At 43.4% G+C, this 17,022-nt stretch overlaps 1 protein-coding gene across 1 annotated transcript in view; it reads left to right on the top strand.

Moving 5' to 3' along the window:
* The window catches only part of Abca1 (ATP binding cassette subfamily A member 1), a 142,410-nt gene that overhangs the window by 32,853 nt on the left and 92,535 nt on the right, over positions 1–17,022 (top strand). The window contains exons 3-5 of the mRNA XM_004656977.2: positions 2,189–2,282; positions 5,946–6,087; positions 8,008–8,126. Coding sequence (XP_004657034.1) covers positions 2,189–2,282; positions 5,946–6,087; positions 8,008–8,126 — 355 coding nt within the window. The remainder of the gene's footprint in view (positions 1–2,188; positions 2,283–5,945; positions 6,088–8,007; positions 8,127–17,022) is intronic.

Raw genomic sequence — 17,022 nt, 5'->3', positions numbered from 1 at the left:
ATCCAAATGGCATATAATAAGCAAATCAAAGCAAATCAAGCCATCAAAAATGTTCTGAAGTGGCTTTTAGAGATGGCTTAGTGGTTAAGCGCTTGCCTTTGAAGCCCACGGACACTGGTTTGAGGCTCTATTCCCCAGGACCCATGTAAGCCAGATGCACAAGGTGGCACATGCATCTGGAGTTCGTTTGCAATGGCTGGAGGCCCTGGCATTCCCATTCTCTCTCTCTCTCTCTCTCTGCCTATTTCTCTCTCTCTCTCACTCTCAAATAAATAAGTAAAAATAAACAAAAAAAAATTTCCAAAATGTTCTGAAGTGCTAGCTTTCATGGAAGTTTAAATCTTGTTCTCTGTAGAGAACATCAAGTGGCCTGTAAAAGTCATATTTTGCTGAATGGTGGATGTGGTGATACACTCCTTTAATTCTAGCACTTGAGAGGCGGAGATAGGAGGATCACTGTGAGTTCCAGTTCAGGTTGAGACTGCATAGTGAATTTCAGGTCAGCCTGGGCTAGAGTGAGACCTTACCTCAAAACAAACAAACAAACAAAAAAAAACCCCACCCATATTTCCCATATTTTAAGAGAATGTTTTCTACTATGAAAGCTGTTTCCAGTGGGATTATTAAGGTTATGGTGAGAAAGCCAGGGACAGGCTCAGATGAAATTTCAAGGGCTCAGGGAGATGTAGTGGAGTACCATGCTTACATTTCTGGGGAGCTGAGGAGAAGGGTTTCTTGCTTAGCTGAAGTTTGTTTAATTAATTAGAGCATTTGTGTAGGGTGTGTGTGTGTGTGTGTGTGTGTGTGTGTGTGTGTGCCTGTGTCCTCAGACCTGATAACAACCTTGGGGTGTTTGTCTTTTTATTTTTGATACAGGGTCTCTTGTTGTTTTCTGCTCAATGTGCTAGTCTAGCTGGCCTGTGAGCTTCTGGATTCTTCTGGCTCTGTCTCCTATTGACATAGGCATGTCAGGATCAGTGGTGCATTGTGGGTACTGGGGAATTAAACTTTGGCTGGAAAAATATTATAATCTTTTTTAAAATTTGTTTTTATTAGATATGGACATATTTAGTATGTAAATAACACATGTTGTTACCATCCTTTCCCTCCTCCCTGTCCCTTTTCTGAAGAGGCCTTCCTCATTGGTGATGCAGGTCAACCCTATGGGGACTGTGGGTCATGAATTATGGGGACAGCCGTCAGTCATGGAGGAGAGGCAATGTCTCTGTGCAAAATGTCCCAACTGTGGCTCTTAACAATCTTTCTGCCAAATTCCCTAAGCTATGTTGGGTGCACTTTAAGACTACTTCTGTGATGGGCTCTTAGGAGCCTCTGGATCTCTGGTTTGGTAGGAGTTGAGTGTCCTCAGTGTCTATCTCCTTCCCCCTTGTGCTGATATCAGGTTCACCAAGACAGCAGCACTCTTGCTCATTTTCCCAGTTCCTCTGTGGTTTCAGCTGGGGCCAGGGTGGAGTGTGATGGGTCATTTATCTCCTCAGGTCCAGCTCCCATCTGAAAAAGAGAAGTAGATTATCCAACAGAGAGTGAAGTCAGCACCATTTAAATGGGATAACCATTATTAACTTAGAGAGAAGTTAAAGAGTGAAGACCTTCTTATAGCCCAAGATTTGTGGGAGCTTGACAATGGAAAGCACACTCATTATCTGGATATGATTCTTATTTGTTTCCCAGTTCCAGATATAGCTTCCTTTCCACTGAGCATATCTGTTAGCCAGTCCAAGAGCAGTTGGTTACCCACCATAGCTGTGTGCCACTATTGCACTTGTGTGAGCATCATATCAAGTTGTTTACTCAGTTGCTCAGACATGGCTGGAAGAATTTTAAGCATGTGCCTTTAAACACTAAGCAATCTCTCTGCCCCCCAGGCTGTGATTTTAGTGGAGTATATTATGCCAGGTTGAGTCTTGACTGAATAGAAGTGAGCCCCATGGAGCAGGCAGGAAAGCATTTTCTTTGACCTAAGGAGGGCACAGACATATGGAATGTTAGGTTATTGGGTGAAGACCACAAACAGTCCAATGCTTCTAAAGCTCAGTGAGGGGTGGGGCAGGTCAGAGAAGTCCATTCGATGTTTTGTTGAGTTTTCTGTGGATCCTCCTGAGCTCAGTAGCAGAAGGCACCTTGTGGCTTTTAAAATTCACACTATTCTGTCCTACTCCCTCCTCAGTGTCAGCTGTTGTTGGAAGTGGCCTGGCCTCTCTTTATCTTCCTGATCCTGATCTCTGTTCGGCTGAGCTACCCACCCTATGAACAACATGAATGTGAGTATCTGCGGTCGTGCTGGTGTCTTGCTGCTGCGTAGCCAAATCCAGGCAGTGGATATGTGCTACACTTACTTTTTCCAAAGATGCTATGAAGCATCATAGATGCCTTGGGACAGCAAATCCAGGCTTTTAATTTTTGGATAAGGCATGAACTCAGATGACTATTTTCAGCCCTGGTGAATGATGGAAATAGTTATAATAACAATAGTTAACATCTGTTTCACACACTTTAAATCAGAGAATAAAATAACCCTTCCAAGAGTTTAGAGAGTAGTGATTAAAAAGCATCCTTAAGGCAGTGTTTCAACACTGGTATCATCTATTTGCTGATGGTCTGGTCCATGTGTATCATGTCTTAATCACACTGTTTAAAAATCATAGGACATTTACTGGAACACATATGGGAAAATATGGAAAACACTTGCACACACACATATAATGTATCTATTTTTGTTTTTTGAGGTAGGGTCTCATTCTAGCCCAGGCTGACCTGTAATTCACTATGTAGTCTCAGGCTGGCTTCCAACTCACAGAGATCCTCCTACCTCTGCCTCCTGAGTGCTGGGATCAAAGACGTGTGCCACACCACTCCTGGCCTTGGAACACATATTTTTTTAAGCAGCCTTTGTGAATAACACCTTAGCTTGACTAAGGTAATTTCATTTGATTCTTGAAAATCTCTTATCATTTGCTTTAATATTTTGATTAGTAAATTAGGGCACTGGACAGGGACATAAAGTCACACATCCAGTAGAAATGAAATAAAACTCATAACATCTGATTTTCAGTTATATTTTGATGATAGTCTTTACAGTGCATATTGGAATATAGCAGTGACTAGGAACACAAGGTCATCACATTTGAGTCCTGGCTTGAGCAAGCGAGGTTAGCTTCATTATAAATAGGGATTAGTAATATACCTATCTTAAGTCGTCGTTGCTAGTGGTATCATCCTACGGTTATAGGCTGGGTTTGATCAGGGGATGCATCAACCCTGAAGAAAAGTTTAAATCTGAATGGTCAGCATTTACGAGGGAGCTTTAGCAGGGACCTCAGGCTCATTGTTCCATAGACTTTTCTTACCATTAACCAGCACCACTCATGACAGACTGAGAGCAGTGGGGCCACATCTCACAGTACTCAATAGCAGAGGTTTACAGACTATTTTGTTACTAGACATATATATATCTAGGTTGCACACATAGGCCTTAAGTACATTCCTGGAGACATGACTTTCTGATTTCACCAAAAAGGAATGGAGCATACAATGACTTCTGGGCCTGTAAAAGTAATCCTGCTTTTCCTTTAGGACACTCAAAGAGGTTTTGTTAATTGATTAACCAATTGCTTTGAGGTAGATACTTTAGGGAATTATCAGATTTTTCATCCCCTAGGCTATTCTCCTATAGGTAAGCTTGTGTTGTGGAACTGTCACAGAGTCTGGTATCAGACTGATTTGTTCTGGGAACATTACTGAATTTTGTCCCAGGTTCCTCCAACCTCAGACCACAAATGTTCAGAAATGTTATCAAATTTTTTATATTTATAGATGGCAAGTGAGACTTATCCTATCTTTCCATTTACTTCTTGCACACTCACCTTTTATTATGTCCTTATAAGGTCCTACTTGGAAGATAAAGGGGAAAGCTAAGATGAAGCTTGCTGCAGTGTCTCTACTTTCTCTGAACCAAAAACTTGAATGACATTTTTCTCCATAGATCTTCCTTAGTCCAAGAGTCATCAAGATCCTATAATTTCTTTGGCTCCTGAATGTCCATTATGTTATTTGATTGTCATCCAGTGTACAAAATATGTAGTCCTCATCCTATTTTTATCTGCATACCAACTGGGGCACAACATATGAGGAAAAGTCTTTGTTTGCCTCATAGAAGGATAGCCTGAAACTGACCTGTCCTATCTTAGTGCTAGTGTCTTTGGATTTGAGTGGGGAGAATTTCTTGGTACTTGGAGTATTTGGTTGGGTAAAACAAGTCTCCAGTGAATGAGGAGCAGCAAGTCTTTAGGCAAAGGGTCTTGTTTGGTTTTCCTTGAACTATTAACAGGGAGATAAAGAGATTAACTGAGTAAATGTTCAACAGACCAGAGTCCCTATAGAGGGTGGCCATCAGGATCAGATCTTGTCATATCTTTCCATGTTGCCTCTGGTTGGATTATAGATAGAATGAAAAGAGAATGATACATAAAGTATAGCAAATTCAGACTCTGGGGAGTCTCTGGTAGCATATTTGCATGAAAACAGAAGGATGAATAGGGCAAGGTTCCTATTTGTGAGGCAGGTGGGAGCCTGAAGATGGAAGAAGTGTTCTGGCTGGAAGTTCTATGGTAGGCTCACTGTTGCCTTACCTGAAAGTCCTACTAGGACTGTTCATGGGCTTTTATTCTTGTGGTAGGTACTCTAAAAAACAATCCTCCCAGGTCAGCCTCAGCTGCAGTGTGAGACCCTGACCCAGAAAAACAGTGCAACACAAAGTAAGTGCTTTGCCTAGAAGATCTCATTTAATATTTGTGACCTGCTATTTTAATCACCATTCTATAGGTGAGAAAGCCTTGGGTCAAGATATTGGCTTGCGACTTGGCCCCATTTTCTATGTAGAAAAGTGCAGCAACTAGATGTCAATTCCAGTTGTTTTGATACAAATATGTGAAGATAAGTGCTCTTTACCATCTAGAGCCATATTGCTTAGCTCCTGTCAACTTTTGGGGGCCATGGATAATCCTGAGAATATGATGTGATGAGGGCTGGAGGCAAGGCCTCTCTGTTCTAACATGAATAGGCCCTTAGGTTAAGAGCAGCTCCTGACCCAGAGTACATTTATCTTGATTCCCCATAAGCAATGCCCATGGATGCCTGCCACCAACCAGCCTGTGCCATACTAGGCTCTGACCCAGCCCAGACATGCCCAATATCCTGTTTGTAAGAAAGGAGAAGGCTGAGAAGATGACCTGGTGGGTGGGCCTGATATTACTGATAAGGAATAATAAGAAAGTAGATGCAGCTTCATTGGTGGCTTCTGACCTCATGAGCATGTTTTTGAGGTGACCTGAAGGAGATTTTGATCTGTCATAGGGTATAAAGTTGACAAATATTTGGCAAACTGAGGAGAGTAGCAGAGAGAACTAAGAAGAGCCAGATCATGTCAGAATCTGCGCTGGAAGGAAGGGCCTTGGTTAGACTGTGGTTGGTTGTGGGAATGTTGGTTCTACCCCTAGTCATGTGTGGACTTCTTGTGTTCTTCATAAGCCACTGTATCTTCCCAGTTTACTCCTTAGAGTATGAGGGAATTGGATTAGGCCATGCCCAAGGATCTTTGCATCTTTGAGAGGTGAGGCTGTTGGTAGAAAATGAGCTAAGTGTTACCAGTTATGTGCTGGTGCCAGATACTTTGTGTCCATGGCTGATCCACCCACAGAGCCCTCCCTGACGTTGGTGTCACAAGCCCCACTGTGCAGGTAATGCCAGGCAGATTAAGGACCATTACCTGATACCAGGTTTCTAACTTAGTTCAAAGGAGGCAGGTCTCTGGGATGTGAGGAATGGAATAGACAGATTTGGGAGGTAGCATCACTTAGGAGGAGTCTCAAAATCACTTCAGAGAACTAATTTTTTTTTCTATGTTTTCTTCTCCTCGATTTCAACAGGCCACTTTCCAAACAAAGCCATGCCCTCTGCAGGAACTCTTCCCTGGGTACAGGGGATTATTTGTAATGCCAACAACCCCTGTTTCCGTTATCCGACTCCTGGTGAGGCTCCTGGCGTTGTTGGAAACTTTAACAAGTCAATGTAAGTACTAGATTAATTTTTCTTTCCTAAACTTGTTAAGTTAATACTTAGTTTTTCCCTTCTTAGACAAGTTTTCCTGAAAAGTCTCCAGAATGAGAAAGGGACAAATTGCTGCCAGTATTTAAGACCATGGGGCCATACTTTGATGTATTTAGGAATTATGATGATATGTGTCTTGTTGAAGGCTGTGCCTCCAAAGCCCTGGCCAGTGAAGGGAAGGGAGACAGTCCCCTGGCTCCCTGTGATCCGCTCCTCTGGAGCATTTACTGCTTCTATGGAATGTGGCTGTAGGAGCTAGAGTCAAAGGTGGTACAAAAACACATAGTGGAAGGGTCTCTGCCCTCAGGGAGCTTACAGGCTGGCACGGAGAGTTCTGACCTCTGCGACTATATTGTCGCTTCTCTCTTCATTCCTCTCTGCCTGATTGGTAGCTTCTGAGAGCATGCTGCTCTTTTCTTTCTTTCTCTCTTTTGTATATCTCTCTGTGTGGTATGCATACACATGTTTTCATGTTCACAAGTGTATGGGCACATGTGGAGGTGCACATATACACCTACATGTATGTGCATGTGGGGCCTGGAGGTCAGTGTTGGGGTCTTTCACAATCACTCCCCACCTTCATTTTTGAGTCAAGGTCTCTTGATGAATCTAGATCTCACCAATTTGGCTAGCTATCCAGTGAGTGTTAGAAATACCTTGAATGTGCCTCCCCAGTACTGAAATTACAGGCATGCACCATCACTTCTGGCATTGTATGTGAACACTGGGGATCTGAATTTGGCCCCTCAAGCTTGCATGGCAAGTGCTTTACCCACTGAGCCATCTGCTCAGCCTGATGCTACTTTGTTTGCATCTGTGTTCCTGGCTGCTGGCTTTAATGCAGCCCACAAGGATGACACAATAATCATCTGCCAAATGAGACACTGAAGATTCCTCAAGTGTGAAGAACTAAGCCACAAGTTAAAGTTGGTGAACACTCGAAGGGTATACTTCTAGGAGGTTCTGAGGGCCCTGCACTCTGTTTGGGAAGGCAAGGCTACATCACAGTTTTGAAGCTTTGGTGTGCTCTTTGTTCCATATAAAAGTATTAAAATTTGGGGCTACGGAGATGCTCAGTGGGTAAAGTGCTTGCTGTGCATGCATGAGGATGTGAGTTCTGATCCCCACACTCAGGTAAAAGCTGGGCACAACAACATGTGTCTATAATCCCAGTGCTTGGGAGGCAAAGATGTGGTCCCTAGGACTTGGGTAGTTACTACTCTAGCTAAGTTGATGAGCTCTGATTCAGTGAGAGATGTCTCAAGAAAATCAGGTGGAGAGAAACCAAGAAAGCATTTGATGACAACCTCTTGCCTCTACATATATGCATGTACATATGCACCTGTGTCTGCAGACACATGAATACACACACACACACACACACACCATGCAAACACACCACACATGCCCACATACAAATTTTATATTTACATTTTGTGATGTGTTGATGTAAAGATGAGTATAATCCAGACCAGATTCATTCTTATACATGCATTGTTGTCATATTTACTTTTAATCTTATTTTTAATAAATGAGACCATTTTTATGGATCACTGAGTAAGTTTATCCTTCACTATAGGCATTGGGCTCCCTGTGCCCCATATATAAGCTTGCCCTGATTGTGTGTGTATGTAGTGGGTGGGGGGAGATGGGCTTAGCCATGGAGGGTGATCTAGGTACAGGCACATGGGTAGGTCCTTAGGAATGATGGCAGAGGAGTGTGGGTTGTCGATAAGGCTTAGTGAAGGGAACTACAGCAGTGGCTAGCATTGGCCTGGGTTGGGACCAGGCTGTGGCAGGTAGACCTGGCAGTTAGTTTGTTCTTGTAGAAGAGACAGCAGGTCAAACCCAGCCTTTTCTACTTCTCTTCACCCTTTACAGTGTGTCTCGCCTGTTCTCGGATGCCCGGAGGCTTCTTCTGTACAGCCAAAAAGACACCAGCCTAAAGGACATGCACAAAGTCCTAAGAACGCTACGGCACCTCAAGAATTCCAGCTCCAGTAAGTAAAGCCTTTCCTGTGGGTGGTTGGGTCTTTCTGAAGGAAGCATTGGAGACAAAACCAAGGAGGCTGGTTCTCACAGACGGTGACTGCACAAGCCTACTCTGGGGATAGAAGAAAAATCCTCCAACAACATTGGCACAGCCTTGGCATTAGGAACAGCTGGGGGCAGAAGTTGCTGCCAAGAGCATTTTTGAGTCGGCCATATAGTCACCATGAATAGATAGATTTATAGACAGGATACTTCTGCATATAAAAGCAATTAGACTTGCAACTTGATATAGGTGAATAAAAGTTAAGCATTTATTTCTAAAAGGGAAATGTAGTTCATCTTTCTCTTAGCCATTTGATTTAATTTGATAAACATCTGAACTCTCTGATCTTTAAAACGTGAAATCTTTACCCAGGCAATTCATTGCGCACCACTGAGCAAGTGTCTGGGGAAATGGCCATTTACTGACCTAGACATTGGCTTCAGAAGTCACGGTTCAACCTCCCAGCCAGTGGCCTGCCAAGCGGGTGAGGCCACTGTTTGCCATCCACAGGTGTGGGCAAGAATGATGTGTATATCCACCCTGGCCCCAGCTGAAACCACAGAGGAATTGGGAAAATGAGCAAGAGTGCTGCTTTCTTAGTGAATCTGATATCAGCACAAGGGTGATGGAGAAAGATACTGAGGACACTCAACACCTACCATACCGGATATCCAGAGGCTCCTAAGTGCCCATCACTGAAGCAGACTTAAAATGCTCCCAGCATGGCTCAGGGAATTTTGTGGAAGAGGGACTGGAAAGGTTGTTAGAGCCACAAGTTGGGACATTTTGCAAACAAACATTGCCTCTCCTCCATAACGCATGGCCCACAATTCCCATGGGGTTGACCTGCATCCCCAATGAGGAAGGTCTCTTCCAAAAAGGGGCAAGGAGTAGGGAAAAGATGGTACCAACTTGTGTTGTTTACATACAGAGTATGTCCATATTGAATAAAAAAATGAAAGAAAATTAAAGAATGATGTGCACAGTCTAGAGAATGCAGAGGTGGTCATCAAGCCTGTGACAGCTGGTTTTCTTTTTGTTAATCACCATGGTTCCAAACAGCACCCCAGTGATGAGTTACTCCTCCCTCCATGGGCCTGCAGTGGCCACTGCTCAAGCTTTTTACTCAGCTTGGCATTTGAGGGTGGAATGGGCTGGCCTTTGCTCAAAGGCCTCCCAGCTTGTGACTCAATTGTAAAGGAAGAAATGTTGGAGAGTGCTTACAGGTTCAGCAGAATTGGGTTGGCTCTTGCTCTTGGGTGGACAGAACTGTGCTTTCCTTGGGCAAGAAAAGAGGCCATTGCTATGCTATGTAAGACCTGCCGACAGAGAGAATTAGAGCTGTATTAGAGAAACACAGCGTGGCTCTCCCTTCACTACAGAGGGTTGTGACTGGGCTTGTGCTTCTGAGTCAATGAGAAGCTCTGACAGCAATGCATTTCTGACCATTTGCTTATGTTCTGTGGTTCTTAACTTGTGGCACTGCTGCTGCAGTGGACTGACTGATGAGAGCCCGTTGTCTAGAAGTTCAGATTGTAGTGGAGGCTGCCTCAAAAACTGGAGCGTTTTTTCTTCTTTGAACAATTGAAGATAGGAATAGGGGTAGAGAAGAGAAGCTGTTAAGTATGTAGCTCTGCAGAGGGAAGGTTTCCTCCAACTTTTCCAGCTCCTTTTCTGTCCTGTAGCTAAGTTTGTCTTGGTTTTCAGTACTCTGGATCAAATCTAGACTTTGTTCGTGTTAGATCAGCATTGTACCACTCAGACACATCTCTTGCCACAGCAGGTTCTTAAATTCCTGCTATCTCTTTGTTTATATTGTAGCACAGCACTGGGGAAGTACACAGAAACACTGCTTCTTGATAGAAGGAAGTCAGTAACCTCTCCTGGCTTTTCAGAGAGAATGAGAAGCTGGAGTATGAGTGTTGGCCCCTGTCAGAGACCTGTGTTTAGATGCTCCAGCACTACACTCCCACCCTGATGGGCTTAGCTCTCTGGTATTGTCTCTTCTTTCGACGGAAGGACCCTCAGAACTCGTCTAGACCAGAACCCTGTCCTGGTTTACTTTGTCTCTCCCACATCCATTTCCATTTCTCATGAGCTAGCTCATTTGTCATGTTGACAGCTTTGATTGTCAGGAAATATTTGCCACCAAGTTCTACCTTCCAGGGGATGAGTTCAATTCTATCTCCCTTGAACATTTGAAGAGAGCTTTTGTACCTGTCTCATCTTTTCCTGGACTCTGTTTTTTTAGGCTAATTCTCCTCCATTCCTCTTAAGAAATACTTTTCCTCTCAGCTTCTGCCTTTGTGCTTCCTGTATACCAGTATGTTTGTGTCATTTTCAAAGTTTACTGGATATTACAAAAGTAATTTAGCAGACGAGAAAGGGACTTTTGCCTCTTATGCACTGAGCACTGTATTTCTGTCTGTATAATCTGAGATTGCACTGGGGTTTTTGGCATTCGCATCACCCTGTTGACTCATACTCCACGTGCAATCAACCAAAACTGCAGATTCTTTTAAATACAGCATTGCAAATAACTTATTCCCCTTTTCTTAACTGTGCCATTGGCTTCCTGAACTAAAGGGAAAATGTCTGCCTCTTTTTAAATATGTATTTTTCGATTCCCTATACCATCTTATCCCATCCAAACCATTTTAGATTCTGAATTTGCTGTGTATTATACCACCACTGTTTATTGCTTTCTGTCATTTAGGAATTCAGTGAGTGCTTCTTTCAGTTTTTACATAAGGTGTTAGTCACTGTGAGACCAAGGCTTAAAGCTTGGATCAGTGCCCTGGAGACTGTCATTGCCTTTGAACACTCCTGCTTGGGTTCTTAGAAGAACACCCACCTTTGGGAGTCAGTGCCAGTGTCACTTGGTCCTATTTTTGGAATTCAGGGGAGATTTGTCTTGCTTGATCTTGAACTTACTCCTGCAGGCTATCATTAGTGCTCTGTGGATCTGGGAGTCTCTACACAGCTACTCTGTTCTAGTTTCATGGCTTCTTGGGGTATAGCGTTATTTTGTTGAGAGGCTATTTAGTTCATCTGTAGATATATTAGCTGGCTGCTTCCATCATTCACCAAGTCTCAGAGGCCTACAAAAGACTATGAAACCTTTGTTCTTTCCAGAGAATAACCTGATTCTGGAAATAGTGACTTCCTCAAGAGTGCATAGTCATGGAAATAGGTATCCTGACAGTGGAACACAGCCAACTGTCATTGCCCTATGCACTTCTCTTTCTATAGTGCCATTCTTTTCTGTTCTTTCTTTCCTTTTTTTTTGGTGTGCATGCATGCATGTACACTTGTATGTGCACACTTGTGTGTGCGCGTGTCTGTGTGGCATGCATGCCATGACACGTATGAATGTCAGAGGATAACCTTGAGGTGTCAGTTCTTGCCCTCCACCTTGTTTGAAACAGGGTCTTGTTTGTCATCTTACTATTGCAAACACCAGACTAGCTGGCCTGTGGGCTTCGGGATTCCTCAGGCTCTGCTTCCCATGTTGTAGTCATGTTGGGATTGCTACAGCAAGTACTGCTTGCTACTTTCATCTGACTTTGTGTGGGTCTGGGAAACTGAATTTCATCCATCAAGCTTGCACAGCAAGCTCTTTTCACCACTGAACCATCTCCCAGCCGCATCTTCCAATTTTAATAACGAAATCATAGACAAATCTTCTAGTTATCCTTGAAACCATCCCAGTGAGAAGCCCAAGGAAGAAGCCTTACAAGGTGTTTTACTCAGTTTTGTCATCTCTGAAACTTTTTGGTTGTTTTATTATTTTCTTCCTAAGCCAGAGTACACATGCTGGCTACATTAATGTTTGGGAGTGAGTGTGGGAGAGCATTCTGTCTTTAATTACTATCGGGACTGCAACTCAAGGGGAAATGAAAATTGAACAAATTTTCAGAAACCCTCAAAAAGTGACATGTTTTGATTCTGACGATGACATGTAAACTGTCAAAGGTAAATATTCTTTTGAGTATGTTTAGTGGGCTTTCTGAGATGATTTCTGATAATGCTCAGACAACAACTTTTAATTTCAATTCATATAAAATTGTAATTCCATAGGTTTTATGCTTGAAAGGATGTTAAATTGAAAAACAAAAGGCAATTAAAAGAAAGTATGATTTTTCGTGGGTATGGCTGTTCACCTTCTCTGCATCTCAAGTTTCCTTGCCAGAAGATTTGAGGCTTGGTGAAATAGCCTGAGATTTGGTAAAAACTAAGCTTTGGTATCTCATCTTAGAAACTTGGTTGATCCTTAGATGGTATTGCAGTCAGGTTCGCATTGCTTGTAGAAATCACCTGAAGAAGAGCAGCTTGTGGGACAAAAGGTTTATTTTGGTTTACAGACTCAAAGGGAAGGTCCATGATGGCAGGGGAAAATGACAGCATGAGCAGAGGGTGAACATCACCTCCTGACTAATACCAGGCAGACAGTATCAGCAAGAGAGTGTGCCAAACACTAGCAAGGAGAAACTGGCTACAATACCCATAAGCTCGCCCCTAGCAAAACACTACCTCCAGGAGGTATGAATTAAAATCTCTGTCAGCTGGAAACCTAGCATTCAGAACACCCAAGTTTATGGAGACACCTGAATCAAACCACCATATTTGTCCCTGGCTCTCATAAACTGATAACCATATATGATATAAAATGCAGTGCATTCATTCCAACTTTAAAAGTCTCCATAGTTTTTATCAATCCTAATGATGTTCAAACATTCCCATAGTCCAAGTCTTTAGCTGAGCCATCATAATACCAAAAAACAAACAAACAAACAAAAACCCATAATGGCACAGAATAAACATTCACACTGAAAAAGATGGCATTGGGTATAGCAAAGACATATTCAACCAATACAAGATTTAAAACAAATAGGGCAAACATCAAACTCTATAGCTCTAAGTTCAACAACTTTAACCAATGACAAGTCTCCAAATCTGATAATTCTAACCAGCAATAAGTCTCTGGAATTCCTATTCCACCCCTCACAGTCCTGGAAAACTTTATCTGGGGCTGGCAGCTCTCCTTAGCAGCCGTCTCATGATCCTGGCATCTCCACTGGGTCTCCATAGTAACCCATGGTTCATCCTCGTGGCTCCATTGGGTCTCCATGCAGGCAATCCAGCAAACCTGCTTAACAGTGCCTGTGCCATTTCCAGAACACAAGACTGTGTTGCAAATTCAATGACCCTTTCTTTTCTGCATTTCTTATACTCCATAATGCCAGGTGGGGGTGCTAATTTGTTAATTCAGAGGGAGAATAAAGCAGACTTTGAAGAACAGGACACTCCTTGAGCATTCAGGCCCCTTCAAAAGATTCTGCATTCTTCCTGTAATTCCAACACAGGCCAACTGACCCATTCTCAGTGGTTATAATCTCTCAATTCCAGCTGAACTGGCAGCAGTTTCACTCAGAGATTTCATTTTCTCTGTGTCATATCCATCTGCTTACACCAGTCTATTTCTACACAATGCAACCCTGCACAAGTTCTTAGTACAGGAGCATAACAGTAAGCATCTCTCACAAACTGCTTCCAGCCCAGTTCAGGCAAAGCTCTTTCTCACCATCATAAGCCAAACCTCATAGTCCATAGTTCTTACTGCATTTAAGTCTTTCAACTTTGACCAGAATAGTCCATCAAGCTGTACTTACAGCACTGAAAGGCATCTCTTAGGCTATGGTTTCAAATTCTCCCACATTCCTCCCAAAAGTCAGCTCCAAAGGACCAAAAGCACACACTCAAGTGTCTAGTAGCAATGACTGCACTTCCCAGTACCAACTTTACTGTTGTAGTCAGGTTTGTATTGCTGTCAGAAAACACCTGACCAATAGCAGCTTGTGGGGGAAAAAAGTTTATTTTAGCTTACAGACATGAGAGGAAGCGCCAAGATGGCAGGTAGAAATGATGGCATAAGCAGAGGGTGGACATCACCTCCTGACCAATATCAGGTGGACAACATCAATAGGAGAGTGTGCCAAATACTGGCATGGGGAAACTGGCTATAACACCCATAAGCCTGCCCCCAACAATACCCTGTCTCTAGGAGGTGTTAATTCCTAAATCTCTCTCAGGTGGGAACCTAACATGCAGAGCACCTAAGTTTATGGGGGACCTGAATCAGCCACCACAGATGGGGTTACCTGGGACACCCTTGTGGTGTGGCTCCTTCAGGACGGGACTGGGTTTCTTTTACAATAGCAGCCACATGGCAGGCAGGCAGTTCATTTTTTTTCAGCATCAAGTGAGAGAAAATAAAACACCTGCCTTTCTCCCTTGCACAGGATGGTTAATGCCAAGTGAAAGTGCTTTGAAAAGTATCAAAGCCCAACACAGATAACTGTAAAATTAATTCAGGCCCACTGGGCTCAAGATTCATAGTAATGACAAAATTCTTACAGGCTTGGCTTTCTTCCTTCTACAAAGTTTACCTTCCATGATTTCACTAGAAAGTACATTTACTGAAAACTAAAAAATTACATTTTCATGGCCTCAGAAGGATATCAGCAGTGTGTTTACATAGTGATATGGTTTTGCTAAGTCTTTAAAAGTAGGACTATAAAAGTATCATTCCTTTTGTTTTTTTTTTAAATTAAAGGCTTGTGCCACATTGCCCGGCCTATTTATTTATTTATTTGACAGAGTAAAAGAGGGAGGGAAAGAGAAAGAATGGGCACGCCAGGGCCTCCAGCCACTGCAAACAAACTCCAGACACATGTGCCCCTTGTGCATCAGGCTAATGTGGGTTTTGGGGAATCAAACCTGGGTCCTTTGGCTTTGCAGGTAAATGCCTTAACTGCTAAGCCATCCCTGCAGCCCATTATCATTTTTTTTATTGAGAACTTTAATATATAAACATATTGCAAATTGGCTTTATATTCCCATTGGGTTATACTTTTATGTCCCCCTCCCCCACTTCCATTCCACTGAGGACCCCCCTCAGTGGGGTTATTGGTAATCACTGTGGGGTCATGAATACACCAGTCAGTCTCTATGTGTGAAGGATCAATGCCACAGGGTACACCTTCCCACTCTGTGGCTCTTACATTCTTTCTGACCCCTCATTAGCAATGTGCCCTGAGCATTGGAGGGTGTGTTATAAGTTTCCTTTAGTGTTGAGCTCTCAGCAGCCTCTAATTTTCTGCTTTGACAACTTTTGAGTCTCCTTAGTATCCAATGTCATCTCCCTGGAATGGTGCCCACTGCATGAGTCCCAGGAAACAGAAAAGGAGGAATTCCTCCCTTAGGCTCATCCCTGGCCCTGCCCTTCAGCCTTGCTCACCACACGCACCTCCTCACTGGCCCCAAGCTTTGGTGAACCTGGCCTTTTCAGTGGGGTGACAAGCAGAGAGGTCCAAGTGATGACTTTCCTAGTGGGTTGGGGCTGCCCAGCATCAGGACTGGGTTGGAGAATTTTGGCTTAGGCATTCATTCACCTTGTTCCAAATTCCTGCTCCCCTCTCCAGTCCTGGAGTCTTCACCTTTGGTTCTTTTGCTCCGTGTGGCCCCTCTTGAGTGGCTACTTTGGTATAGTGGTTAAGGCTTCCTACTCTTCAGGAAGGTGAGAAGTGCTTATTCTGGGGTTTAAACTTAGTGTCTTTCTGGTGTATACCATCTGCACACTTCCTCTAATAAGTTCCTCAAACTATCCCTCCATATTTTCACAATTGGCTAGGCTCTTAACACTGCACCTCCCCAGAGTGACTTTCCTAGTCTCACCATTGTTTATGCTGGCCTGAGAACAATCTCTTGGCTTGCATAAGTCTGGTGGAAACACTCCATCCTTTACACCTATCACATGACACAAATAGTGTAGATAAGGATATTGCTTGTGTGGTATGGCTGGATGCCAGATAGCTGATTTTCTTTGTCCACGGGATTCAGCCAAGATCCTAGCTTTCAGTGCTAAGCTCTCTAGGTTTCTGGCCCTGCCTTGGGATACAGTGACACCAAAAGCACTTTGTGATAGTGTAGGAGATAATTTTCTAGACGTGCAGATTTGGGCTGGGAATGGCAGGTGGGGCAGCTAGAGGGTGGCCTACAAGCTGTACCTGAAGCTGGTTAGTCACAGATTTCTGGTTATGCGTGTGCCCTGTGGTCCATGAAAATGTTCCTCTTCATGAGAACTGTGTTCTTTTAAGTTGGGCACCATCCAACCCACGTAGCTTTCTGCCATATCCTGGCGTCCCTCTTTCAGCTTGCACCAGCGTCAATAGGATAATGACTAGCTTCCCTCAGCCCCTACTCAGAGGCTTCTCAGATACCGTCTGTCCAGGATACAGATCCCTCTGAAATTCCTGAGAGCTTTGCCAGGCTAGCACCAGGAAGCACTTTGGGCATTTTATCTCTGGGATGGAGATGTCACCTTGGAAGATAGCCCATGTCGTCGAGGTCAGAGTTGAATAGGGATGGGACTGGACGAGATCCAGGGCAGTGTTGCACATGTCCCTCTGTCCCAAGCTCATGTCTGTGTTTCTGTCCCTCCAGCTAGGGGTTGTGCTGAGGCAGTGCCATAGCTGTCATGTCAACAAATTCATCACACAAAGCTGGTTTGTTTGGCCTCTCCGGTGTGGCGTGGACCAGGCTTTTGTGAAATTGCTCCTATATGCTATGATGGACTTCTCTTAGTGGAAAAATGCCCGTACCCTTTTGGCTGTTGGTAATATTGACCACTCTTGATAGGGGCCTTTGATTCTTCTTTTATAAAGTAAAAATGAGGGATAGAGAGATGGCTAAGTGGAGAAGGCACTTGTCATGGAAGTGTGAAACCTAAGTTTGAATGTTCAGAATCCATAAAAAACCAGATATAGTAGTTTGAGAACATCTGTCATCGCAGCATGTAC

Source organism: Jaculus jaculus, chromosome 1, assembly GCF_020740685.1.
Source record: "Jaculus jaculus isolate mJacJac1 chromosome 1, mJacJac1.mat.Y.cur, whole genome shotgun sequence".
In the NCBI taxonomy this organism is placed as follows: domain Eukaryota; kingdom Metazoa; phylum Chordata; class Mammalia; order Rodentia; family Dipodidae; genus Jaculus; species Jaculus jaculus.
Note: the sequence above shows the minus strand (reverse complement) of the source record. Positions and strands in the feature narration are given on the sequence as shown.